The 27,715-nt window shown below is 46.8% G+C and overlaps 1 protein-coding gene across 2 annotated transcripts in view; it reads left to right on the top strand.

Moving 5' to 3' along the window:
- The first annotated feature begins 2,401 nt into the window (after positions 1 to 2,401).
- ASIC4 (acid sensing ion channel subunit family member 4) overlaps positions 2,402 to 27,715 on the top strand; it is a 145,512-nt gene continuing 120,198 nt past the window's right edge. For both annotated transcript variants that reach the window (XM_042449921.1, XM_042449939.1), the window contains exon 1: positions 2,402 to 3,966. In XM_042449921.1, the coding sequence (XP_042305855.1) occupies positions 3,391 to 3,966 (576 nt within the window). In that variant the 5' untranslated portion in view covers positions 2,402 to 3,390. The remainder of the gene's footprint in view (positions 3,967 to 27,715) is intronic.

Here is a 27,715-nt window from a genome sequence, read left to right on the forward strand (position 1 = left end):
GGCGTAACTCTGGCCGACTCTGAGGGATTTGGGGCCGAAGAGACTAGCGACATGGGCTGAAGCGACTCTTTTTTCACCGAGAGACATCCGGGAGTCCTGCTTTTGCGTGGCACAGACTAAAGACGGGTCGCCCCCCTTTTGCCTTCAAATGCATCCGAGGATGTCGACTCAGGGCCACGAAGGCTCACGTTGTTGTTGCTGTCGCCGTCGTGTGCCTTCAGTCGTTTCCGATTCAGGGCGCCCTTATCACGGGGTTTTCCGGGCACGATTTGTTCAGGGGAAGTTTGCCCTTCCCTTCACCCAGTGGGCTCCATGGCCGAACTGGGAATGGCGAACCCTGGTCTTTCAGCCAGTCTCCGAGTGCCGCAAGGTCCCCTGGCATACGTCTTCCTCCAAATGGTTGTTGGGGGTCTTCAAGTCATTCCTGACTTAACGGCGAGCCTAAGGCCGCAAAGCCCCACTCTCTCAGGGGAAGGCATTGGGCACACCGCCCTCTGGAGAAGCCTGCCAAGGAAATGCGTTCTGGAAAGTCGAAGGCTTTCATGGCCGGCAACCATAGTTATTTTTTGGGGTGGGGAGGCTATGTGGCCGTGTTCTAGAAGAGTTTACTCCTGACGTTTCACCAGCATCTGTGGTTGGCATCTTCAGAGAACGGCCCCAAGATGCATTCTCAGATGGCAGCCACAGATGCTGGCGAAACGTCAGGAATAAACTCTTCCAGAACATGGCCTCATAGCCCGAAACCCCCCACCACCACCACCACCACCACCACCAAAAAAACCCCTAAAATGCGTTCTATCGCAGGGTTTTCTTGGCAGGTTTCTCCAGAGGCGGTGTGCCCATGGCCTTCCCCTGAAGCTGAGAGAGTGCGACTTGCCCATGGTCGCCCAGTGGGTTACTTGGCCGAGCCGGGATTGGAGTCACCGCTCCAACCGCAAGGCTACGCTGGCTCTGAAAAAGGCCAACCCCAGGTGCTGAAATCGGGAGGACCCTTCTCCCTGCCTTTAAAAGGCTTTCGCCCCCCTCCCCACCAAACAGGGCACCCCACTGCTTGAGGAAAGAGCGTCGGCCTCCTGCCCTGGGCGCGGGTTGATCCCGCTCTGGCTCGCCCATCGGGATAGAGCCAGCCTTCTGGAGTGACCAAGGGTGGGGGGGGGGCACGTTCCCTGCAAGGCCCTGGCGGCGGGGGTCGGAGAGCGGCGAGGCGGCCGCATGTGCCGCGCACGGAGGGAAGGTCGAGGCGACCGGCTGGCGAGTGTGGCAGAAACACGGGACACAGTGAGAGAGAGAGAGAGAGAGAGAGAGAGGCTCCCCTCCCTCCCCCAGGGCATCCCCTCCCGCCCAGGCCGCTCTGCTGGCCAGGAGAGAGAGAGAGAAAGAGGCCCAAAGGAGACCGGCCAGCCGGGCGATGGCGAGGGGGCTTGGCATGCCGAGTGAGTGGGCTGCCCCTGGCATTTCTCCCCAGCGGGGAAGCCGAGGGAGCCCGGCCTGGAAAGCCCCCTGGCACAGAAAGCCTCCTCCGTGGCCCATGCCCCTGGAAGAGAAGGTGGCCTGTGTGGCACAGGCCTCTGGCAGAGAGAGCGGGCATCATAATAAGAAGAGTATTTGTACCCCGCCTCTCCAAGCAGACCGAGGTGGCTAACAATAATAAAACACCCTTAAAGCACAACCAAACAGTTCTCACCATCCACAATCCAATCCAATTAAATGTTAAACAGTTGTTCAAAACAAGGCAGAGGCAGCTCCGGAGAGTGGCGGGGGCTGGATGGGTGAGGTGAACCCGGGAAGGCCCGCCGGAAGAGGCCCCTCTGGATCGCCCTTTGGAAGCATTTGGAAAGCATTTCTGGCAGGAAGAGGGGGCGAGGCGGCCCTGGCACCAAGAGCAGCCTCGGGCAGGAAGAGCCCATGGCCTCGGTGTCCCATGCCCCGCCGGGCAGCAAGAGCCGGCAGCTGTCCTTGGCAGAAGAAGCGGTCTGGGTGGCCCCTGCCCAGCTCCGGGGGAGAAAGAGCTGGGGCGCCCTCCTCTCTGCCTGGGCGGGCCCTTGTCCCCTGGCCAACCCTGGCGGCCCTTGGCCTTAGCGGAGCCCCGGCCTCTCTCGCTCTGCTCCCTCGGAGGGCTCTTCCGCCTTGGTCCCGCGCCAGGCGGCCCCTGAGGGAGGGCTTCCCTGGCCGCCCGGCCGGCCTCCGCCTCCGCCTCCGCGGGAGGAGAAGCAATTCACCAGCCACCCAAGCAAAGCGGGGGAGGTGGGGCGGGAGGAGGAACGGAGGGGCCGAGCCGGGTGCAGCGGGGAGGCGGCGGCCTGGGTTGCTTCCCTTCGCCCGCCTCCCCCTGCCTTCCGGCCTGGGCTTGCTCCGGAGGAAGGAAGGGGCGCCTCTAGTCCTCCGCGCTTCCCCCTCCTCCAGTTAGGCCCCTCAGCAGGGTTTCCCCTCCCGAATTACCTGCGCCCCTTCCTTCCCTTCTCTCGCAACTTTTTCTCTTTCCTTCCTTCCTTCCTTCCCTTCTTCTTCTTCTTCTTCCTCTTGGTGTGCTTCATTTTGGAGGTCCGCCGAGAGGGCAGGTAGGGCCTGAGGCCGAGGGAGCTGTCCAGCGGCGGGCAAAGGCAGGGGCTCTCGCGGAGAGAAGAGGGGGGCAGCTTGGCACAGGAGGCGAGAGGGCAAGGCAAGGCAAGGCAAGGGAAGCTCCCCCTGCCAGCTCCAGGCACTACTGCCCCCAAAAGCCCGCCCCCGCTCTCCCGTGCCGCCCTTCCATGGCACCGACTTGGCCCGCCTGCGAGCCATTCCAACAAGTGGCACCGCCAGGCTCCCTCTAGCCGGCCCCGGTCTGCCGCCTCCCTCTTCGCCTCCCGCTCTCTTTGGAGGAGCGCTCCCTCGCTCTCTCCTCCTCTTTCCTCTTCCCCCCCCCCCCCCCCCACTCCTTTTTATTTGAGGATGAAATAATGTTGACATGCCTTGAATTATTAAGTATCCCCTGGATTTTATTAGCGCACACGATGCCTAAATGCTGCCTGTCTCCGGTGGGGTCTTAACCGAGGAGCGGCGTGCAGAGCAGCGGCGCAGAGAGCGGCGGGCAGCAGCGAGCGGCTCTGGCAGCTGGGTTTGGGCAGATAAGGCGGCCGGCGAAGCACCCCGAGCAGCAGCCCCAGCAAGCAGCAGATCACTAGGGAGACAAGAGCCCAGCAGCTGCCAGGGGCTCCAGAGAGAGGGAGACTGGGGCCAGGCTCCTCAGCCCCCTTCCTCCTCCTCCTCCTCTTCCTCCTCTTCCTCGGCTGGGCTCCCCGACTGAGGGTCGACCTGCAGCAGCCGGGGCAGAGCGGCCGGTGCCGGGCAGCCCAGGCTCCCGCTGCCTCCCCTCCCTGGGGGGGTAGCGTGCTGCCTGGTGCCTCGGCACAAATGCCGATTGAGATTGTCTGCAAAATCAAATTTGCAGAGGAGGATGAGAAGCAGGCGGCGAAAGAGGAAGGGGACGAGGAGAGCTTGCTAGAGGAGCCTGGCAGATCGCACCACCCTGACCTGGCGGCCTTTGCCGGAACCAGCACCCTCCACGGCCTCGGCCACATTTGCCGCTCGGGGCGGCTGGGGGTCCGGCGGGCCCTCTGGGCCCTGGCCTTTGTGGCCTCTCTGGCCTTCTTCCTCTACCAGGCGGCCCGATCGGCCCTCTTCTACCTGGAGCACCCACATGTCACCACTCTGGACGAGGAGGCCACCCAAAAGATGATCTTCCCGGCCATCACCATCTGCAACATCAACCGCTTCCGACACTCGGCGCTCACCGATGCCGACATTTTCCACCTGGCCAACATGACCGGGTTGCCCCCCAAGGACCGTGACGGGCACAAGGCCTCTGACCTGCTCTACCCAGACCCAGACATGGCTGACATCGTCAACCGCACTGGGCACCAACTTGACGACATGCTCAAGAACTGTAGCTTCAGCGGAGAGAACTGCTCTGCGGAGAACTTCACGGTGGTGAGTACCTGCTCTGCCTTCTGCCAAGTTCTTCTTTTGCTCTTCTGTCAAAGTGGGTTGAGGCGGATGAAGTGTCAGTACCCAACTTCCCCCCAGATGTGAGCTTGAATCTTATTTTTCATTCTGGAAGAGAGAACCTCTTGGTGGGCCATGAGCTGCCCTAGAACCTGAGTGATGGGAGACCAGGGTGAACTAGGCAAGGTACAGTGGTACCCCGGGATACGAAATGATCGCGTTACGAAATTTCCGGGGTACGAAAAAGTTAGATTGGAAAAAACTGTTCCGGGTTACGAACGGAACGGCGGAACGAATTAATTTCGTAACCCGAGGTAGCACTGTATAGGCAGTGGGCATAGGTCAGCTGCATATATAGAGCGGGAATCACCCACTTCAGAGTTGACAATTCTTTCCTTGCTTGAGTAGGCCACTAGATAGAATGAAAAGTATGGAAGGAAATGGACTGTGTAGCCAGTAAGTTATGAGAGGAAGGCCACAAGGTCTCTGTTGAGTATCCTTAGATATTTCAGTATTTACACTTTTAGGGAAGGAGATGAGGTGCTTTCTCCAAGTTTCCTCAGCTTCTAGAAGGCTGTGCTCCCAACTTAGTGCCAGGGTGGAACTGCCACCATCCCAGCCAGGGCATCCTGGCAACCTACTCTGCCATCCTCTCAGCACTTTCTGGCCTGGCTCTGCCTGCACTGACAGGAAGGCTTCCTGCCGGGTGGAATGAGCCAGCCCTGCGCCTGCTCTAATATTGAGTCTGAAAATCACAAATCCCTGCTGTGGTTTGGGGAAATAAATGTGCTGAGCGAGCGGAATACCTGATGGGACCCTTTTCAGACCGTAATGACTCTGGAAATGAGCTGCTTCTCTCCTGCGGACACCAGAGGCTGTTTCGCCTCCTGATCAGTCTCTCTTTCTGTGTGCGTATGTGTGTGTAGGGGTGGGGGAAAACCTGGAAGATGAGGCCAGGAGGAGGAGACACATACAGACGTGAGAACATGCACACACACAGACAGGCATGAACACACGTGCCAAGTGGGTCAAAAGATTGGCTTCCTGGTCACCGTGGCCATGCAAGCATATTGCTGTATTCAAGCCTCTGCTGTGAGGGGGCATGCCTGGAACAGTAGAGGTAGGAAAACAAAGCTGGGAATCCTGGGATGCCCCTCTTCAGAGGTTGCCCCACAGTTGGGGCTAGTTTTTTCAGGTGCTTTGCTGCTTGAGCCGCTTGCAGGGTGTGTCAGAATGCCTGGTTGGAGTGAGGCGGAAAAGGCTGCACTGAGCACATACTCCAGGGGGGCACAGACCCCTCTGAACATTTCTGTGCTCCGATTTGGTGCTCAAAAGAATTCTGTAGGCTGTATAGGTTGGCAAATTTGGCCCTGCCTCCTGGCCACCTGCTCCATCCTTTACTGTTCTCTTCTGTATCCCCCAGGATTCTAAGAGCCAAACTATATGTTGTGCCCAAATCCTTTCAGGATTTTAAAAAGTATTATTATGGCTCTTGTTATTGAAATACAGCTGCACAGGGGGAAGAGTGCCAATTTCTTCAGAACAGCAACATGGGAAGAAGAGGGTGCATAACATCTCCTCTCCCTGTGCTTTTTTCCTGATCCAAATCAGCTTACCAACTCCTGATGCTATCTGTTCCAAAGAAAGGGAAATGCATGAAAATGGCCATGGGAATTTTGCTGGGCAATGATGTTGTGGGAAAGGTTTACACAGCTTTTTCTTTCACACCACCTTCCAAATGAAACTAGTTGCCCAAAGGCTCCTCTCCAGTAAAAATCAAACAATGAAAGAGAACAAACAAAGAAATGTTGGAAATCCTGTGATTGCTCCCTTGCATATGGTGCCTTTTCACCCTAGGAGTTTGCTAAACATTGCCTGTACTGTATACTCAAGCCTAGTTTACCTGCTGAAGGACCAGAACCTTGGCTAGTAGTGGTGGCAGTTTTAAATAAAAGCTTTGATTTTCAGGGAGCTAAACTCGGTACTTATGGATTAGAAGAACACGTACAACCATGGCCAGAATGCAAAGAAGTAAATCTCTCTCCAGTGGACTGCATGCTGTGAAAAGTGTTGATGGATGGGATGTCCCTCCGAAGGAATCCCAGTGCCAAAGGCAAGGTTTTGATGTGTGGATTTAGGAGATGGAGGACAGGACCCTCTCTCCACTTTGGAGGCATTCTGACTGTACTGTGGAACATTGCAAATCTCTGTTCTTGACCATTTAGGGATTTGAAGCTCAGAGATCTGAGGCAGGAGTAGAAATGAAGGGCTATATAGGACATGGGGGAAAATTAGGAGCTGAGTAACAGTGTAGTTTGGAATGGCCATTGTGGAGGCTTGTACAAGTTAGGCTCCCCCTTGGAAGATGCTGCTGCTGCTACCTGCCTACCATTCCCGTGGCTGTGCATCTTGCTGCTGAGCCGCTCTTGCATCATTGCATCGCATGATGAATCCCCTTTAAAGATCCTGTAAGTAAGAGCTGTGCTCAGTAAATGATCTCCCTCTATTTAGCGTCACAAATCCACATTCTTTATGGGACGGCAAATTAAGGGGCCGCCAGGAAGATTCCCCAGCGTAAGCATCTCATGTGCAGTAAAGCCCAGCTAGCATAGTAAATCTTGGCGGGCCATTTACTGAGCTGCAGCAAGAGCTTCTTGGCTCTGGCTTAACTGTCGTGTACCCTCTGCTCTGGCAAAGCTGCGGTGCATGTGGGGAGGGGAGGTGTTGGAGCATGGGTTAGAAAATAGTCTACAAACAGGACACCTTTTCCCTCATCTCCTCCCCCAGTCCTGTGATGGCAAGCAAATGCATCTGTGTGCCAACCCTCTGCCTTGGATTCCTAGGCTGACAGTGCTGTTGCTTGAATTGTGCAGGGAACATCAATCACCTCTTTGTACTCCACTGGACAGGAGATTCCCTGGAAGCCCTGCCCTCCCCCTACTAGCTGAGGGGAGTCAAGGCTCAACCACAGCACACTGCTGTTCAGCCCCTCCTTCCCTGGTGTCCCTGCCCTGGTGTTCCAAGACACTTGCCTCTAGGCAGGAAGCCAGAAAGGATTGGACAGTTAACCCTTTCAGTATTTGGTTGGAGCTGTCTCTCAACACATTTGTGGCTCAGTTTGTTGCTCTTTGCATCTTTCCTTGCTAGAAATGAACTGAGTCTCTTCTTTGTCTTTGTAACTCAGCTCCCCCCTGCCCACTCTCCAAGGAGCAATCATATTTACTGGGCAAGTGGTCTGCTTCTTTGGTGCTGGCCCTTGCATTTCAGGCTTTTTCTTCTCTGAAGTGTTAGGATACCTGAGGAGCTTATGAGGGATGCAAGGTGGAGAGGCTGTCAAGGCAGAGGCATGAAATAGTAAGGCAGGGGGAGCTGAATTGAAGAGTATGATGGGAATGTATGGAGATGTGTTGGAGTGGGATGTGCTCAGGCATCCTACCAGTATACACTCAAAAGAACAATTACCTGGTTGGCACCTGCTCTGCAGGGGATCTACTTCCAGAACCTGGGAGGGGAACCAAATGCATTTCTTTAAAAAATGGAACTGATGTGAATCTGTGAATCTAAAAAAAATTGAACTGCTGTTTTAATGTGAAGTAGAAGGCTTTCATGGCCGGCATCCATAGTTTTTGTGGGTTTTTCAGGCTATGTGACCATGTTCTAGAACAGTTTATTTCTGACATTTTGCCCGCATCTATGGCTGGCATTCTCTGAAGATTATAGACACAGATGCGGGCAAAACGTTAGGAATAAACTCTTCTAGAAAATGGCCACATAGCCTGAAAAACGCACAAAAACAATGGGGTTATATTTTATCTGTAACTTCTTTTTTTAAAAAAAATCTCTTGCTGCCCATTTTATCTCCTTAACATTTTGACAATCCCTAAATATTGGCAGTTATGACATTCCCCCCTTATATTATGTGTTACTGGGTTTGGGGTAATTGGGAGGGTGCCATGCGAAAAATGCAGGCTTAGTGAGGCGCTTATCTAATATATAGTCAAATGGGAAAGGGAAGCAGAGGGAAAAGATGCTGGAAGAATTCAGAGAATTGAATCACTGCTGGCAGGGTTACAAGGCAATCGGAAGAGTTGGATAAGAGCATGGTCAGGAAAAGCACCAAAAGTGCTGGGATTGTTATGATCCACAGTTTCAAAGTAGTTTGGTGGGGATGGTATCTTCTGCAGCCACCATCTTTGTTTGGGTTTCTCCGAAGCAATGTCTTGGCTGAGACCTAAGGCCTGGGATGGTTAGGGTCAGAGGGTGTTGGCAGATGTTGATCCTAAGGCATGCCAGACGATAAGCAGAAGAAAGCGCTGCCTGGTGTATTGTGGGCTTGAGGCACAAAAGAACACACATTTCTCTCCCTCTTCCACCCCCCACCCCTAAATTGCTGTTGCTCAGGCTGGCTTTGCCGCCTCGTTCCCCAGCTGTATAATCAGTGGCACCCCGTCTCGGTGCTGGGGCTGGCGATGACCTTTCTTCCACAATCGTACTTAATAAATGTCACATTTTCCAGCCTATTTTTACTCTGGGTAAATGAGTTCCCTGCGCTGCCTCCCCCTCCACCTGCCGCCTCCTGCCTGCCTGCCCATTGGTGCAGCTCCTTGGCCACCACTGTTTGGAGGCAGCAACACAATCCATTTCCCTAACCTTGGCCTGCAGAAGGGAGGGAAGAGTGAGAAAAGGAGACCATAGGCAGTCCCGCCAATGTAGGTGGATAGTTGGGAGGATTAATTCCTGCAAGCCTGGGGAAGGACACAGATTGGCCTGAGGGAGGGAAGAAATAATCCCCCAAAGAATACGAAGCAAGTTATGTTTTAAAGCTGTTTCGTGTGGTTTTAAAAGTATTTCATGTTTCGAGTAATGGTTTGGGCAGCAATGCTTTGCAGCAGCGACACCATTCTCCTACTAATTTTGATATCCAACAAAGGATATCAAAGTGAAGGTGGGGGCCATCTTTACCCAAAAGGCTGTCCTCCCTTGATGAGGTACTCTTACCTTCCCATCATCATTGTGGAAACAATACAATTCCAAGTCTTTCCCTTCTTTCTCAAACAAGATCAGCACAGATTTCATATACAGTTCTGTGACTGTTTAAGACTGTGGCCTTCCAGGGGTAATAGTCGAGCACAACTGGAGGGCAGCTGGTGGAGAAAGACTGATTTAGTGAGCTATCATTGCCATTGTCATGCTAACTTTCACTGCCTCATCTTTCTAGGTTTTATAAGGAGCTTCTCTTACTAGCCCCAGATTGGCACAGAACACTGATGATGCCTGTTATCCATGGTGTTTTGTGCACTTTGTTTATTGAACATGTATCACTTTTTCCTTCCACTAAGAAACTCAAAGGAATATGTACAGCTTTCTCCCTCCATCCCCTTTTACTGTCGCAGTACCCCTGTGAGTATGATCAGGCTGAGCAAGACTGAGTGTGACTGGCCCAAGGTCACATCTTCATCTTGTGTTTATTGTATTCTTTGAAGCTAGTGGTGTTTTGAAGTTTGGGAGCCAATATTATATGAAGCACTGTCCCATTTTAAAGGGCTTAATACATTTTCTGCAGCATAGAGTCCACTTTAATAGATACATGGCGTGAAGCAACGAATGAATCTGATGAAAAAAAGAGCCTAGGAAACTCACAGAAGCTGATTATGCTGCAATACCTATTTAGCATACCACAGTATTGCTTATTGTTTGTGGACGTCCTGGGGACCATATAGTACCTAGAGATCCACTTGCTGTTAAAAACCATAATTAGGGAGTTGCCCTGCTGCTGTGCCTCTAAGGTGAACATGTAAGAAAGAGTGTGTCTCTTCCCTTCTCTGTTTTAAACAGTATGTTGAAAACTCCAAGATCTGGTGGTTTATATTGGCATATCTCTCTCTGGGCTCATTCACACATGTACGTGTACGTCATTGACTGTTCAGTCCTTGATGATTCTCATTTTCAGGTTGTGAATTTTCCTCCCTTGGAAAGAATTCAGTCAGCAGCACTGGTTGAAAGAAAGTTCTATCTGCAACAATTAATTGATGATGGCTACAGCAATTAATTTATGATGACTACATTCACACAAGTAAGTCATCTTTGACTGTACAATCAATGAATGATGATCACACATGCGTGAGCTATTCTTTGGCACAAAAATGAGTGACACAGAGGCAGGTGTAGTCTATGCTTTCTCCTCTTCCCCACTGATAATTCCTACCCAATTCTAGTTTTACCTTCTCTATCAATTCCTTCTTTCAATTAAGGGGACTCCCATGGTCAAGCCAATCAATCCCATGTCCTTATAACTGGTGTGTGTAATTTCCCTATTCCTTATATCTGGAGGATGTGCCTTGTCAGCTCCAAAGGCTTTACTCTAGAGCAGCAGGGAGACAAAGCGATGTTAGAGCCTTCACCATAGCCAAGACAAGTTCTCGGCCTTGGTTTTGCAGTGAAAGGAAACCAGCACTATGCTCCATCCATCAGAGCTGCCCGCAGGCTGGAAAATGCTAATAAGCAGCCAGCATAGAGAGGGAATCTGTGTCCAAAGCATCTGAATAAGTAACCAGTCCCAGGAGCCTCCAGGCCTCTGTGCCCCCCTTCCTTGGTTCCACCAATCAATGCTGGGTCTGTGCAAAGATACTTTCTTGGCAAAGCATGCATGATAGCTGCTCTGGGTGTTGGTTTGTTTGCTTGTTTATTTGAGCACTAGAAAGCCTGCATGGCATAGACCTTGAAGTGGACTCCCTGTAGGGTACATTGTACTCCTTCTGTAGATGCAGTGACCCACAATTTGTGTCAGCTCTTTGACTGGTTGTTGTTTTTCTTCTTCTTCTTCTTCGCTTCTCCTTCTTCCCACCGCTAGTTGTTCCATATTCCCCTGGTACGAGCAGACTTTTTCTGTACAAGCAGTTAGTGAAGTTACTCTGGGCTTTTAGGCCAGAGCATTCCTAGGAGGTGATCAGAGGACTAGTGGAGTAGGGAGTCCAGAGTGTCAAAACTCCCATTTTGTCTTGCAATAAGAACTAACTGTCACAATGTCTTCAGACTTCAGCAGTGATGGTTGGTGGCTTCCATGTCAGTGGGTTGATGAATTTCAATGAATTTTAGTCTGAATCTGAATAAAAGGATATTCAACCCTCTGAAGAAAACTCTGTGATAGTGTCACCTCAGGGTTGCCACAAGTCAGAAACAACTTGAAGGCACAGAGCCACAACAAAAGATGCTAGCTCTGTTTGGGGGATAGAGTTCAGTCCCTTGGTCAGCTCCTTTACAGTCTGGTCTTACTGCAAACCTTAAGAATTGTTTAAGTGTTGCTTTCACCATAGGTCACTTGGGCAGATGTAGGCAAGTCTATCCTATCAGGACCCAGTTTATATTCCAAGATTTCCGTTCCTCCCCAAACACTGCCTCCAGTTCTCATTCATTATACAAATAGGGTTGCCAGAATGAAAACTGAAGAGGGCTCCTATCCCTTTAATGGTTATGTAGAATTTCAGCATATTTTGCTTGCTACTTCATTGTGTCACAAGCAACATCTGCTGAAGTTCCCTCTTCTACACAACCATTAAAGATGGAGGAGCCATCTTCAGTTTTCAGTCAAGCAATTCCATTAATACTAGCATAAATCTATGCTGCCCTTGTTTAAGTAGATTTGGAGTTAGGGAGTCTTCAGTTGAAACTGTCTTCATTGTGTGTCCTCAAAGGAATGGAGTGCTTCCCCACTTCCACCTGTCTTAAAGCAAAGGGCAAACTATCCATAGTAAAGTTTGCTGCCACCGTTGCCTGAAAGCCTGCACTTCCCTCGGGACTGCCAGGGAACTGGCTTGCCATCGATAACAAGCAGAGTACTGTACGGGTGTCACAACATCCTCAAGGCTCTGCTGGGCCTACCTAGAAAGATGTGGTATCCTTGCCTGGAGAGTGAAATGGAGGTATGAAGGCCCCACCCCTGACTGAGGAGCAGCAACAAAAGTGCCCTATCTAGGCTGGAGGGCTTCAGCTATAGGAGATGGGCTAGGCTCCCTCTTTCTGTCCCCTGATCTCTGCTGAGCAGAACTTGGCAGAGTGGCTGGCATGGGCCCTACGTCTCCTGACAGATATTAATTATTCCCCAGGAGCAGTTAATTAACTGGGGCAGGAGCGCAAGCAGCCTTGGGAGAGTGAAAGCCTCATTAGCTCCGGGGGGGGGGGGGGAGAGGAAGGAGTGGGAAGCATTTGGCTGGAAGTCCGGGGGCATTTTTCAATCAGGGTGTGTGTATGCCGGGTCACACTATGACCCACTGAGTGGAAATCCAAGTCTTTATCCCCAATGGTGGAAGACAGTTATAAGATACCACAGCTCATTGCCTCTCTTTCTGTTCCTTCTTCAGGTTTTAATTAAGGTTCAGATAGAAACTGAGGGAAATCCACAAAGTCCAGGTCTGGGGTAGCAATTTCTGAGCCTTGGGTCTGCTGATGTAGCTGCTATTCTGCTGAGAGACTTTATTCATAAATGAACCAGCAGCTCATGAATATGAAGGGCACCCGAGGAAGGCAGCCAAGGCTCCGATAGGAGGGTTCATGTAGGTTAGGAGATGTTCCTGGCATGCTGGTCCTCAAATGCCAGTGCTCAGGGTACGAGAGGGTGAAGAGTGATTCCCTTGCCTAGAAGCAATGGCAGGGCTCTGGAACAAGCGCAACAGCAGAACAAGCAGAGATGCCGTGGGGGCTGCAGGCTCAGCACCGTCACTGTGATTGAGATCAGATTGCTGCCACGCATAAAAAAGCTATCTTCATAATTATATTTAATGAATTGACTTTAAAAGCTCTTACGCTCTTATCTGGGTTAATTTAATATTACACACTTAATAAGCCTGTCTGTAATACTGTCAGGGAATGTGCGAGCACTGGGCCCAAGGAACCTCCTTCAAGCTGCTCTTCCTGCTCGGTGCATGAGGACAGCAGGTGCATGTGTCCGTGAGTGCCTGATGGTACATTGGTGCCAAGGAGCATCCTGATCCCACCCCCCTGGCTTAGAGCCTTGTCTTTCCTTGCTATAGCTCTGAGGCAGTAGTATAGCTTTCACATCTGTAGGGTCAAACATAGCTCCTCAGTGCAGGGTACAAGGGTGAGATGAGAGGATAGATGAGTCAACAGGAAAATGTTAACAGAAGTCTGCTCAGCCCAATATGCTTCTGAGAAAGATCCTTTGTTTGATCCACACTAATCTTTAGCAAGATCCCACTCTGATGGAAAATATACTTTGGGACTTGCCCCCTGCAAGTGGGATAACCTGCTAAGAATCCCTTAGAGGCTTTTTCTTTGTAGAAGTCTTAACTTTTAAAGCTCTGGGATTTTCCTGTTGCCCATAGAAATAGAATCTGATTTCGTTCAAGAGTATCTCCAGATATGGTTCTTTGGCTGTTGGTGGGACTTTAACTTGGTTTGAGGCCTCTGTGGTGTGACTTCTCTGTGCTGAACTTCATTCTACTGGAATTACCCCCAATCTTTTCCATTTCCTCTAGATACGAAGGCAGGGAGAACAAGTGCACAGTCTCTGTGCTCTGCTATACCCTTCTCTTCCCACAAGATGACAGTCCTAGTAAGTTGAGAAAAAATATTTGGGAGAAGATAATTCTGTATACACATCACAGGAAATATTCCTTCTGTACCTTTTCAGCCCAAAGACAATGGTGACTTCAGGTTCTTCTTTGGGTTACTTTAAAGCTTGGTTGTACGATAACTGAACAGTCTGCTCCCTCACTGACAGTAGGTTCCCACACAGACAAACCTTGTTTTGAGCTGCCAGAGGAGTGCATTGCTTCTCTGTTTTTCTTGGCAGCTGAGCCTTCCGAGGTCATGGCCACCGGCTCTAGGATACGGAGACACTGCCCCTCCTCACCTCTCCTCCTGTGTCATTTAGCACATGGCAAATGACAGAAAATATTCTTAGGAAAAACACTTGTTGGGATTTTTCCCCATTTCAATAAACAATGATAAAATTTTGTAAAGGCAGTATCTATCTATCTATCTATCTATCTATCTAATTAATCAATCCAGCTTTTGTTGATGTAGGAATTGGTAAGCTTTTCAGTTTCACACAATTCTGCACCAGTTAAAATGCAAATCCTCTTCCCCCCCAAAAAAGGGGGAAAAGTGAAAGCAGCTGTTGGATGTTTGAAATTTTATTTTATTTTAACTGTTATATTGTAAACATGTTTAAACTTTAGATGCTTTTACAACATGATGGTGAATTCTAACTGGCTTTGTTGTTATTGTTGTTAGTCTACTTGGGAATTTTGGGTTATTGAGAGGGAGCTAAAAAGTATATTAAATAAATAAATAAAGTTTTTGGTAATGGGGGAAGAGAAGGTATGTTCACCATGTTGTTGGAGGACCTGCGAGATAGAGAGCAGGTTATGCTAAGCACTGTGGCTCTGGGAGCTCTATAGTTCTTTGGTATACTTCCCTCCCACTTCTTCTTTGTGCTCAGCAAGTCATCTTGGCAGCAGGTGCCCAGGGCATGCCCCAGGGGCCTGCCTTTGCCATATGGGGACAAGTAGCTTCGGGAACTGCCAAATTGATTGAAAGAGGGGTTTTGCGTGGTGCTGTCAATGTGAGCGAGTGTGGAAGGGGTTAGAATAGACAGAGCTGCTCCATTTTCAAATCTCCACCCACCCTTCCCCTTCATAAACCACCAGCTAAAGGCTGGTTCGCACTGCTTGCCAATCAGTGTCTGGACTGCTTCTACTGAAGTATATTGTGTCTGAGGCAATGTCAAAAGATATGACTGTTCTGTCTGGGATAATGGCTGTGTCATGTATGCAAGACATCACTTGAAAGTTGTAGTAACTGAATAATAATAAGGATGTTTGCTTGTTTGGCTCATATGTCGCCTTTCTCCCAGGACTAAAATTCAAGGCGGCTCATAATGAGATTAAAAGAGTTACAGTGATTTGAGCTTACGTGTATGGTAAGCCTGGGAGGACAAAATGGTGTGTGTGTTGCAGGCGCGCATGTGGCGCCACACATGGGAACATGCCGCCATAGAAACCAATGGGGTTTGAGCATACACATTTTTCCCATACATGGGAGAGAGGTCCGGAATGGATCCCCCATGTATAGGAAGGGCCCACTGTACAGAGAAAAACAAATTAATATTTATAGTCCTAAAGCACAGTTAAACAAATTATACTACAGAATGAGTCTCCCTTATCTGGAACTCTGATAACTCCTCTGAGGTGTCACCCGGTGCAGTCCATATGCCCCTAACGATGCCCCAGGCAAGCATGTTTTGTGCTTCTTCTAATTTGCCTAGTTGTTAAGCTGGCTGCATACAAGTATGAACATAGTGTAAGGTGGAATAGAATGATGGGAGGGGACAAAGGAAAAAATGGAAAGGAACTGAGTTTCTGTGGATAGTATTGTTGCTAATCTTGTTTGTATAACATGGTACTAGTTTGGATGCAAAACCATGGGTCTAGGGGCCAGTTCTGGGACCTGCAACCCTTCCCAGGCTTCAGAGGATGGTTCCAAAGAGGGTAAATGGAAGTCTACTTTAGGTTTTTAAAAATGAGACTTTTCTGATGTTAAACAATTTGTGGGGAGTGGACTGTGACCTATTGAAAGGACAATTTGCTATCTCCTGAAACCTGCCAGCAAAAGCAACCCCCCCTTTTATTTTTTATTTTTTTTTGGTCAGATAAGGAATGTTTGGGGTGAGGTTCAGGCCTCAGAACGAGCAAACATCTTGGCAGCAAAACTGCTAATCCAGTTTTATCTGTTATGGTGGTGGTTAGGGAGCCACATTTACAGAACTGCAAGTGTTGTGTAAAACAAAGATGGCTCTTCTGCTGTACTCTGCAAAACAAACCTCTGTCAAGAGCATTCTGTCCCTCCTGTGGTAACTCACTGACAAGAAGGGGAGGAAGAGATGAGAGATGGGGGGAGGAAGAGAGAAAAGGTGTGGCCCCACACTCTTTGAGATCTGGCCCCTCCTGCTATTGCTTTGGCCTCATCCACCAACTATATTGCTTTCTGGTCAAAGGAATATGTCCCTTGATAGGAAAGGAAAAAAAAGGAAGGTTCCCTTCCTTTGATGGAAAAGCTCAGCGTCAAGTAGATAGTCCAAATGCACACACAAGTCCTTCTTTCCTCATTATGATCTGGCCAGAATGTGACAGGGGCTGTACAGACCAACCCAAAAGGGGTGGGTCTGTGCCGCCCCTGGAAGCGCTGGATTGGGACCACAGTAACCGAATGGTCAACCTGTGGCCCCAATCTGGTGTTTTTCTGCTCTTTGGCCTGGAAAAGGGGTGTCCGTGCAGCTTCATGCCCCCAGACACCCTGTGACCATGCAGTTGCTGCGGGAATGATATGCTCTAAGAAGGAGCTGCTAAATGCAGCTCCTTTCTGAGACGTCATAGACTGCATTGGAACCCTTATGACATCTCTTCCTGGCATGGACAGGCGAACACTGCGCTGTGGCGGCATCATCATGGTGGCGCCCATGTGGACAGGATGCCGCCATGATGCCACTGTCCATATGGACTAGGGTTCTGGAGCATGCGGTTGCTGTGTACTCCAGAACCATAGTATCCGTGACGGCACGCCGCTTCCTGCCTGTGTGTACCGGGCCAGAGTCATGTAAGAAAAGCCATATGGTGGGAGGTTTTCATAGCAGTACTGTCAGGTAAATCCCAATGGCTTCCACATTCCTACCATAATGTGTAAAAGGCCCCATAGCCAGAGCGCCATGTGGTAATAGGATGCACACTCAGGTCTGGGGGGGATAGTATCCTGGGTAATGCTGGTATAGACATTGATCATGTGAGGCATTGGAGGAGAGCTGTTGTTTTAATGTAAATTGGTTGTTGTGCCATGCTGGGCAGATTTTGCCAGACCACAACAATATTGTTTCTAGATCTGAAACTTGCTAACCAAAGTACCATATTCTCTCATATGAACCTACTGGGCTTTTAGAGCTTTGGGAGAGGCCCTGCTTTTGGCTAACCAACCTCAGTGGGAAAAGGAGAGAGGGACTCCTTGCTGGCTCCACCCAGACCTTGAAATTCTCTTCCTAAAGAGGCCAGGCGGGCTTTCTCCCTTTCTGCTCCTTTGCCCACAGATGAAGGCTTTTATTTTATTCTATTCTTACAGACTTCTAGGAATAAATTGTTTATAAGGGAAGAGATTTTAATAGTCTGCTGGGATGGGCTGTTTTGTTGTTTGTTTTGTTTGTTGGCTTACTGCCTTTTTAATGGACATTGGAGATTATCAGAGGAGAGAAAATCGGGGAAGAAAAAGGCATACTCCTGGCAAAGCCACGCGATTGGGCTGAAGATTTTCAGACAACGTTGCTCTCTTTCTAGACTTAATCCATGAAGATCTAGGAATGCTCCAGCAACAAACCATTCGCAGGACTTATCTGTGAATGGTTTGTTGTTGGAGCATTCCTGGATGTTCATGGGTTAAGTCCTGGACAAATACGACATGTCTGAAAATCTTCAGCGTGATCCTGTGACTTTGCTGGGAGTATGCCTTTTACTCCCAGCTTCCCCCTGCCCCGTCTGATGATTTCCATTGCTAATTTGGAGATAATTACTTTTTTATAGTATCTTTTTTGTATATTTTATGGGCATGTTCTTTTTATTTATATTTCTTTTATTTTTATTTATTGTTTTACCTGACGTCATCCCCAGTTTTGGGGGAAAGGCAGACAATAAAGTAATAAAATAAGAGCAAGAACAGCAACAACAGAAGATAATAATAACCGTTACAACAAGTATATTGTACAGTGGGCCTTTGGTATCCGCTGGGGTTTGGTTCCAGGATTCTCTGTGGATACCAAAATCCATGGATGTTCAAGTCCCATTAAATACAACGGCATAGTAAAATGGTGCTTCTTATATAAAATGGCAAAATCAAGGCTTTTTTTTAAAGGAATTTGTATATTTTTGAATATTTTCAAGCTGTGGATGCTTGAATCCATGGATAAAGAATCCATGGATATGGAGCGCTGACTGTACCGATAAATAGGAAGTGGTCTGAAAGTGAGTTCATATAATTAATACTGTAGTCCTCTCATTTCCATTGGGGGAAAAGGTTTTGGGGAAAATTTCATCTGGTAAAATTGCAAGTACTATACTTTAAAAAGCAGATTGTGGTGACAATTCCACCTTAAAAACTGTTATATGAATTAGTCTTGCAGACACTGCATTAAAGTCACTCCTCTACATTTCATTAATGCACATAACTCTTATTTTTTATTTTTGCACACTATATAGTGATAATAAAATGTAGTAATCTGTGGCAGACTCTCAAAGATTCTGAGACAAGAAACTGGGAGCAAGGGAGGGAAGCAAAGCTCTAACCAAACTCAAAAAGGAGTGAATAGTCATTTGGGAGAGAGGGGAAGAATTGGCATTGAGAAATGGTATCTGATGATGTATATGTATTATGTTGAATGTGTCCTAGCTACAACTGTGGGATTCATCTTTGGACTTAAGGGTTCCTGCCTTTTTATTCAGAGTATATTTTGGTTCCAAGTGTCACTAGTTGTAAATATGTGGGAGGTACTAGGAGATCCCAGGCTTACTGGAATGAAGTGTGTAGCAATGTCCCTGCCATTAGGCTGTGCACATAGGCACATAGGTATAGTGGGGAGAACAGAAGGTTTACAAAGCTGTGCTAAATTACGCAAATGGTTTGAGGCCCGTAAAGAGGGACAGCTTTATGTCAGACGACTCTATAAAGCACGGCTGTTCTGCCATTGATGAGATATTGGGCTTTATTTATAGAAGGCTGTGATTGCACTAGAGGCCGGCATACACTGAACGCCAGCCAGGGCCTGGGGATAGGAGGGCGACTCATTTCCATGCAGCTGCTGTCTCTGTTTTCGCACATTAAAGGGGAAAAAATTAACAAGTTTGCAGCCAGTCAGGTGGAAAAAACAATAATTGTTTAAAACCATGTTTCCCCCTTTTCTAAACCGCAGACTGCTTGAGCCGCCTGACACACGTGCAGCACCAAGATAACAGAAGGCCAAAAGGTCGAGCCAAGCCTTGCAAATGAGAGAGAGAATCTGGATTTTCTTCTCTATTTCTCCACTCTTCTACTTTCTAGTAAGCCTCTGTAGGTCCCTGCCATAGTGGTAGCCCATGATGACTAGCTCATGTACAAAAGAGGGAAACCTGGACTCCACACAGGCATGCACTTGTATTCCCTTTCTGTGTGTGTTAGGAGAATCAAGTAACAAGCAACAAAGTCATGCCACAGGAAATCTTTGTGTACTAAAGAAGCAAAGGCCCAGTATCAATCTGGCCACACTTTGAGCACACTGTCCTTCAAACACTGATTGGCAAAACAATACAGATAGTTCCAAGAATCACAGTAATGGCTCCTGTCCACCAAAATCTAATCGTGATGTTTATAATCAGGTGGAGGGAGTTTCCTATGTTGCAAATCTAGCATAGAAGGCATAGTAATAAGACATTATTGTGGCTCATGGCAGCAACCTTGCTCTCTCTTTGAAGCTCAGGTTTAAGAGAATCATTCCTGTGATGTTTAATTTAGGTATACTTTTATTATGTAGCATAATTAACACATACTGTAACTTTTCTTTAAATTCATGATAAGTGCCCTGAGTCAAAGGAAGAGAACAGTTCATACAAATGTAATTAATCTACATGATGTTCTCTGTGTCTTCCATGCTCTCTCTCCCTCTGCTAGGATGTAAGAGAGAACGATTTCAAATGCACTGTGTGCCCTAGATGGGATTCATATAAGCACAGACCAAGGGAATCATGCATTGGAGGTATTACACAATGCTCAGAAGGATGTAGTAAGAGAACATGTTATGTTTATACTCCTGTCTATCTTTCATAATAGAACTCAGGGCAGTATATATGGGGTTACCAGGCAATGTTCTTCCCAGTCACAGATGAGACTCAGGCTTGTTCATCAGCAACAAGATGGCTTATCACATCTCTTCATACTATCCTGTTATGGGAAGTGGCATATATGTGTAAATATGTATATTTATTTATTATACTTGTATTCTACCCTTCTTCCAAGGACCTCAGGACAATATATGTCCCCCCCCCCCATTTTATCCTCCCAACAGATCTGAGATGTAGCTAAGACACGAGAGACTCACTTACTGACTCAAATTCACTTACTGACATTTATATGGCTGAGCCTACCTAATTGAACTGTTTAGCCACTACAACATAATGGTCTTCACATCATTTTTATATGTGTATGTCTAAGGAAATGGTCCCTCCTGTTCAGAAAGCAAAGAGTAGGCAGTATGGTAATGCAAATCATGTTTTTGGCACATTTTTACCCAATTCATGCAGTTGGAGGTGCCTCTTTGCTCCCCCTTCTTCTCTAATATACATGCAGAATCTGTAGTCAGAGGAGCCAACGTACTGTGTCAGTTAGTATTTATTATATTTAATATATAAATTCCTCCCAATTGAAGTATAGTAGGTTCACAATATACCAATGGCAGTACACAAGATAATATAAAATTTGTTGTCTTGAGTCCCTATATTGGGAGAAAGATGGGATATAAGAAAATTTAATTAAATAATAATAATAATAATACAGAATTTACACTTCTTTAAAACAACTGTAAATCTGGACTTAAAACAAAAAGCAGTCCATAATCTTGAAACAGTAAGGTTTAGGAGAGGTTACATCTCAAAAGCTCAGGTGAACAAGTGTATTTTTAGATATTACATAAAATTCAACCACGTGTAGTCTCTGACTATTATCTTCATGTCTTGGTTTTGTCTAGTTGTTGTTGTTATTATTATTATTATTATTATTATTATTATTATTATTTATATACAGTTTTCTTGCACTCTTTTGAATGAGCTCTGTAAGTGCCCCCTTTACAGATTTTGCAAGTGCCTTATGTGGGGCAAGAATGCGATTCTGATGTAAGAATAGCAAGCCCCTTTGGGTCTTCTGGCTTTGTTCTTGTCAGGAGAGCAAGTGCTCAATCAGAACTGCAGAGAGTTGGAAGCTCTGTATTAAATGCTAGTCTTTCTGGGAATGAATTGAGAGATTGGAAGGGTGGGGGAGAACAAAGCTGAGAAAATTAGTTGTTGTTTCGTGATGGGGCTGGGAAGCCAGTCCAACTCCTTATAGCTTCTCCACCTATGCCAAGTGAGTTTGAGGAAGCAGGGGAATTTGATGTTGTTATGTTAGCAAGCATAGTTGATGAGAAGGAATGGAGATTATTCCAAGAGTACACCCATCTTTGGCTTCTGATTCACCAATGCTATCCCATATGACCCCCTAATGAACCAGGCAGCAACTCATTGACTCATCCAGTGTGTGAACGGTTTGGCTGTTGTCATGATTGAAGAACTGCACACAACACAGCTGATAGGATTGGGACCAGAATAGCACCCCAACCCATGCTTCCAACTCATAGAAAAATTACTCTTCCAGTCATCTCCCTAAAAAAGAGCAAACTCTGACATTATTAGTATTTTGCTGACTAATATGAATAGTTATATGTCAACCCATTCATGTGGCTGGGTTTTAAAAAATATTTCTTGAGGCAATGAGTTTAATAGGTTAAGTGTGGATCTGTGGTTGTGTGTGTTCTTTAAAGGGTGGAATGACTGATAGATTTTTTAAAAGTAAATGTGTTGGGTGGGGCAATCCAACCTTCTTTCTTTTCTCTCCCCCCCCCTTGAATGTTTCTACATATTTAAACATCATTCTTATAACCTTCTCCTTTTTATGTTACACTAAACATTCAATAAACAATTGGGGGAAAAATTGTTCTCTTTCTTTTTTTTAACCAGCTTAGAAATGAAGCAGCTTTTTAGATTCCTGGAGGTGATTCTTAGGTACCATGAAAAGTTAATGAGAAATGTGATTACTATCATATCAGGCATTACAAACAATTACATACCCGAAGGAGGGGAGTACTTGCTGAAGAATCACTTCGACAGCAGATATCCCACTGTCCACTTTGAATTCACTGGTGTCAGCAAGAATCTACCAGAGGTGGATGTAGTAACCCAAGATGATGGGATGACAATGATTCAAACCTCCTGATGATTTCAGTATTACAAGTATTATAATTGTATTATAATTGCCACACTTTAAAGACAAAAACAAGGGAACCTGGAACAGAGTACTGTAAAATATTTTGCATTTTTAATAAATCCAGGTGTTTGTGATAACCAGAGGCCCCAGATCAAAATGTCATGGAAACCTCAAATGAATACACAGAGCAAAATAATTATAAGCACAGAAAGATTCCATAGGGTAAGCACACTTTACTTCTTGTTACTCTTTCTAAAATGGACTTTTGAAGGAAAGAGGGCTTGTTATATTTTATTTCAAAATACAATATAAGAGGATTCTGAAAATCCTGAAATGTGTGGAGATCATATCATCCTGGGTCACTGGGACACTGCCTTCTTGACACCATCCTCAACCTGAATCTCCTGCCTTATCTCTAATGTTGCCAATTGTTTGATGTGTTCAGGGCTTAGCTGCTGCTTCTTCTTCATTGTGTCTGAAAGATCAAAGGCTTGCCAAAGTTGTTCCAATTCAAGGGATTGCATTTCCTGCTTTGTATCCTCTGTTAATTATCTTGTAGCAACTTGATTCTCTGTCTTTGTCTATTTTACAAATTGATATCCTAATATTATTCTTACCTTTTCCATAATATTAAATGGCTACATCTCCCAATGATTTTGTTGTCTCTTTCTGTACTGTATCTTTCCCAGTTTTGCCATGTCCTTTTTTCCTTGTTTTTTTAAGTAGGGTTACCAAAGATGTTTATGTGGGTACTCCATATAGGTTTATATATAACAGTACTGGAGCTATTTTCTCTATTATTATTTTTATCCCTTCCGTAATTACTCCTATCATCTTGGCTGCTTTTGACAGGAGGCACCCATTGATCTGATATTTTCAGGGAGCTGGCCACAAGGACTCCCTTAAATCTCCTTCCTGAGTGGGAGCAGCCTTACATAGAGCCCATCATAACTCTTAACTCAAGAGAAGGATTGCTTTTCCCAGTGTGCCTCACTTTGCTCTTACTGGCATTAAATTTAATCTGCCGTTTCATTGTCCCTTTTCCCATTTTTATGGGATCCTTTGGGAAATGCTCCCAGTAGCCTGCTTTAGACTTAAACAGCCTGAAGTAAAAACATATCAGTCACTGGTGTTTCCCCCAGCCCATCTCACAGACACACGCACGCACATACACACATTTTCCAGTCTGTCTTTTGTTGGTTACTATTAAACAAGCTAAGCAGACCCTTCAAACACTGCATTGTTTACCTCTCTCTAGGATGAAAATAGACCATAGATCCATGTCTTATCTTGTAATCAGTTGCTTGTCTATGAAGAGGACCCCTGATCCTATCTCCCAGCTACTTAATTTTCTTAAAAGCTTTCAGTTTCAGGACTTGTCAGCAGAACTTATAAGAAAATTCTTTCCTCCAACCAACCTCTAATCTGTTTTCTCTCCTTTTTTTACCTTTCCCCCAACTTGGAACATTCATATGCCTCCAGTTTCCCCTTGTTGGTTCACAACACTCCCAGATAAAAAGAAGACTGTGTCAAAATGGAGGGAAATCCTTTTGAGCCAGTGGCTAGTTGCTGTTAAATCACCTTCGGCATGGGTAGCAGAGGGATGTGTCATGGGAATAACACACTTCTCATGTGCCGTGGTGTGGTGCTGAGTGGAGGTGACACAACTGGACACATGATGCCCATGTTGCTCATCCAGATTTCTTGCAGGTCCATATGGTCAATGCAGGGAATTCTGGCTTCACATATACTAGGCTGTTGCCCTGAGGTACACCCCATTGCAAGCTGAATAACAAGCACTGTTAGAGGCAGGGGCTCTGGAATTCACAGAAGCATCCCAAGTTTTGCACTTTACCTGTTCTCTAAATTGGAATTAATTTTAAATGGTGGTAATTTCCCATAACGTTTTTCATATTTTTACAATTTCTTTGTAAAGGCTTTTTACTGCACATTTTAGAAACTTATAGTTGTGTTTTTACAAACAGGAACTAGAACTCCAGGAAAAATCATGAGACAAATAGTAGACATAGAGAGGATGTAGGCTGTAGAAGAAAACTAAAAATATAGTTGTACAAAATGTGAAGAAATGCTGCTGTCATTAGAAAGCTACCAAGACTTATATCTTTCTTTTAGCAAAAAACTGTCATTGCATTATCTGCCTTTCTAAAACCACAAGGTCCAAAAATTTGGCTTTGTCTTGAGTCATCCCTCCATTGTACATTAGGTGCTGTATTTGACACCTTGCAGTCACAGCTGTGCAGGCTTCCAGATCCCCACTAAACATAGAGTAGTTGGTTGTGCAAGTATATATTTAGCAACTGTATCTTCTCTGCAAGCAGTGGTCACAAAATGACCTAGTAATAATTTTCAGAACCAGTACAAAGTATGACAGCTGCCTTGATGACCTAGCCTGTCTTTTAGTCTTCCTCCAGTCTGGAATGATTATTCCATATCATCTTCCTCACATTTTCAGTTTTGGATTCTTGTGGTCCAGCATTGCAAAGGACTTTTTCACACGGAGGAATGTATCACCATCCCAAAAGAAGAAGAAAGTGTGGGCAATCTGGAAATTCTAGAAATTATGTAATAGCTTATCACACTCACAGATGAACACAGCATCTATCCGAAAGAGAAAGCAGTGTGAATGCAAATGTACTTACATGAGTACATATCATCGCCTTCTTGATTTTGAATTAGTGTCTCCATGTGCAAAGGGAGGACGCAGTTGTGTCTAGAAGATTTTACATTTCTGAGATCAGAGTCCATATGAGGACCCAAGGAAACCCCCCACATTAGAGGTGGGCAAGAATAGGCAGGAGGCATGCTCAGGTTCCTCATCCTTACCTTTCCTACCCGTCGCTCTTTCCTCTTTCGAAAATAGCTGCTTTCCTCTCAGCAGCCAGAGAGGACTAATACAGGAAGCAAAATTGCAACAGAAGATCATAGGAATTGTAGTTTGTTTCTAATAGGGGGAATCCCATGGCCGAACTGGAGATGCCTTTCATACTAACACAAATGCAAAATGACTGTGAATTCACAGTGGGAAAGGATTTATAAATTTGATATTTTTGCAAATGAAGCTATTCCCGGGATCTCTCACATCTGCGTTTGGATTGCGTTCCATTTGCATGCAACATCATTTGAAACTCTTTTGCGAAATTACGCAAAATACCTTGAATGACCCTGGATTAACCTTAGGTTAACTTTCTCATTTTCCCGTGTGATAAAGTCCTAAGAAGACATGAAATGGAGGGGATGGGCAGTGGCGTACTTACTATGTTTGAAATCCACTGCGGATCATTTTTTAATACCCCCTGCTCTCTTCAACAGCCTATTCTTGGTCTGGCTGAACTGCTGGATGAGCAGCAAAGAGAGGTAGTTCTCTTTACTGCCCAACCAGCAGAGCTGCCATAGCTGGAAGACAGCCCCTTCCATCGGTGACTTCTCGTGGAAGGGGGCTGCTGTTGCCACCCTGCAGCCTTTCCAGATTTGGTGAAGCTGTTGGCTGGGCAGGAAAGGAAAGGAGGGATACTTTTTTCCCTGCCCAGCCAGCAGAGCTGCCAGACCCAGAGAGCAGCCCCTTCCCACCAGTGCATCAGATTACACTCCTCTCTGAGGTGTCACTTGGTGTGGTTCACACAACCCAAACTGCCCTACTGATGTCCCTGGGGGTGGGCCCCTGCATATAGATTGCAAGAAGTACATAGTGGCCTGTGATGGAGAGACTGGTCTCAAGTGGTATTTGTGAATATGGCTAATTCAGAACCAGCCCAAGATATTTTACTGCCTGCAGCAAAAGATGAGATGGTGACCCTTCCCATTCCATCTACAGAAGCCAACTGGATTGCCACCTGAATATTACTTCAGTGTCAGCAAACTGATTACCCCCTTCCACCTCATGAGAGGGCAGCAGCAAGCTAGCTTCAGGCATACAGGTCTAGTTGCCTGTCTCTGTGCTCCCAACAAAAAGGGAGCATCCTGGCTGCTACTGTGCCCTACTCCACATCACCACGAGAAGTCACTATTTCACTCTACCTAATGTTAGGCTAGCTTGGGCTTCACCTAATCTTCCTTGCCTTCAGAGAACATCACTAGGTGTGCCAGAAGGAAGCCTTGAATTGTAATCCCTGCTGATTTCTTCACCTGAGCCTACATCTAGGAGGGAGATGGAGTGGATCAGAGCTTCTTTCCCATCACATTGGAGTAGGAAAATGTACAGTGCAGAGAGACTGGAGAGAAAGAGGCATTTGGAGAAGTATTTACTGGCCACATGCTAAGCAGGGCTTGTGACCTCACGCTCTAGATCAGAGGTGGGCCCAAGGGCCACTAATGTCTTTGGGACCAACTATGGGGAAGAGGGGTGGTCAGCAATATTGCAACAGAATGATGCAGATGAGAGTGGGGGCTGATTACTGCAAAGGCTCATTATCCTCTCTCCATCTCAGGATCTCTAGAGAGGCTGTCAAAGTGGACCCAGGAAGAGAAGGGTCCCTGCTGTGACAGCATCTTTGCTGTGCTTGTGTGCCCCACCATGCCCTCTGACTTCCTGCTCCGTTTCCCTCGCCATCTCCCCATTTGCCTGTCCATCTACAGCCTGGGAGCTACTAATAGCCAGTTCTGTTGTGCAGGGAGCACAGAGGTGATAAATAATCTCCAAACAGAACAATTACGGCTGCATGTGGCGGCCTCTCACTCTCCCCCCTCCTCACAATATTCCCACTCGCTCTTGCATATGACGTCCGGGACTCCTAAGGCGGCGAGAATCCCTCTTCATTAATCAAAGATCAGCTACAATTACACTCACTAATTATTTGCAAAGACTCTTTTGTATTTTCTGTCTCTCCAGCAAAATGCTGATTGGACTCTGCAGAGGCTCCATCGCCCTTGGAGACCGAAAGGAATGAGGATGTGAGGGATGGAAGAGCACTCTGAAAGAGCCCAATCTTTGGTCTTGACTATCTATCTAGAAACACTGTTTAAGCAGACAGGCCTTTCCCCCAGTGTGCTTGGGGCATGTGTATATATATGTGCCTTCAAGGTGCCTGTTGTCTTATGGTGACCCCACGAATCTCATAGTTTTCTTAGGCAAGGAATATTCAGAGGTGGTTTTGCCAGTTCCTTCTTCTGAAATATAGCCTACAGTACCTAATATTCATTGTTGGTCTCCCATCCAAATACTAACCAGGTCTGACCTTGCTTAGCTTCCAAAACCACATAGGATCTGGTGCCTTTAGGGTATTTAGGCCTGGGGGCACCATAGGAGTTTACAAACCAACCCCCCCCCCCCAGGAGCTGTAGGGGTTAGGAGAGATCACATCACAGGGGGTGGGATGATTTCAGACAATGTTAAGCCAAAAGACACATTGCCTCAGATGCTGCTGCTGAATAACCACAGGAGACCGTGCTGGAGGAAAGGCCACAACTTTATTAAGCAAACCATTGGTAGGGTTGGCACAAAGCATGAGGTCAGGATCTGCGAAATCAAACAACCCCACGTTTGACTGATTAACCACAACCTGGCACCCACCAGGCATTGGGATGACCTAGGGGCTAAGGAACACCATATGACCGTATCTCTGCCATGCGTTCACATATTTGCTAAGCCCCTAGTCACCGGGAGGCGCTCTCGCGTTATGGCCCCCGCAATGGCCATACGCCTGCCCTATTCGCCCCCGGGTCCCGACTGACTCCCAAA

The sequence above is a fragment of the Sceloporus undulatus genome, chromosome 1 (genome assembly GCF_019175285.1).
Source record: "Sceloporus undulatus isolate JIND9_A2432 ecotype Alabama chromosome 1, SceUnd_v1.1, whole genome shotgun sequence".
Classification (NCBI taxonomy): Eukaryota; Metazoa; Chordata; class Lepidosauria; order Squamata; family Phrynosomatidae; genus Sceloporus; species Sceloporus undulatus.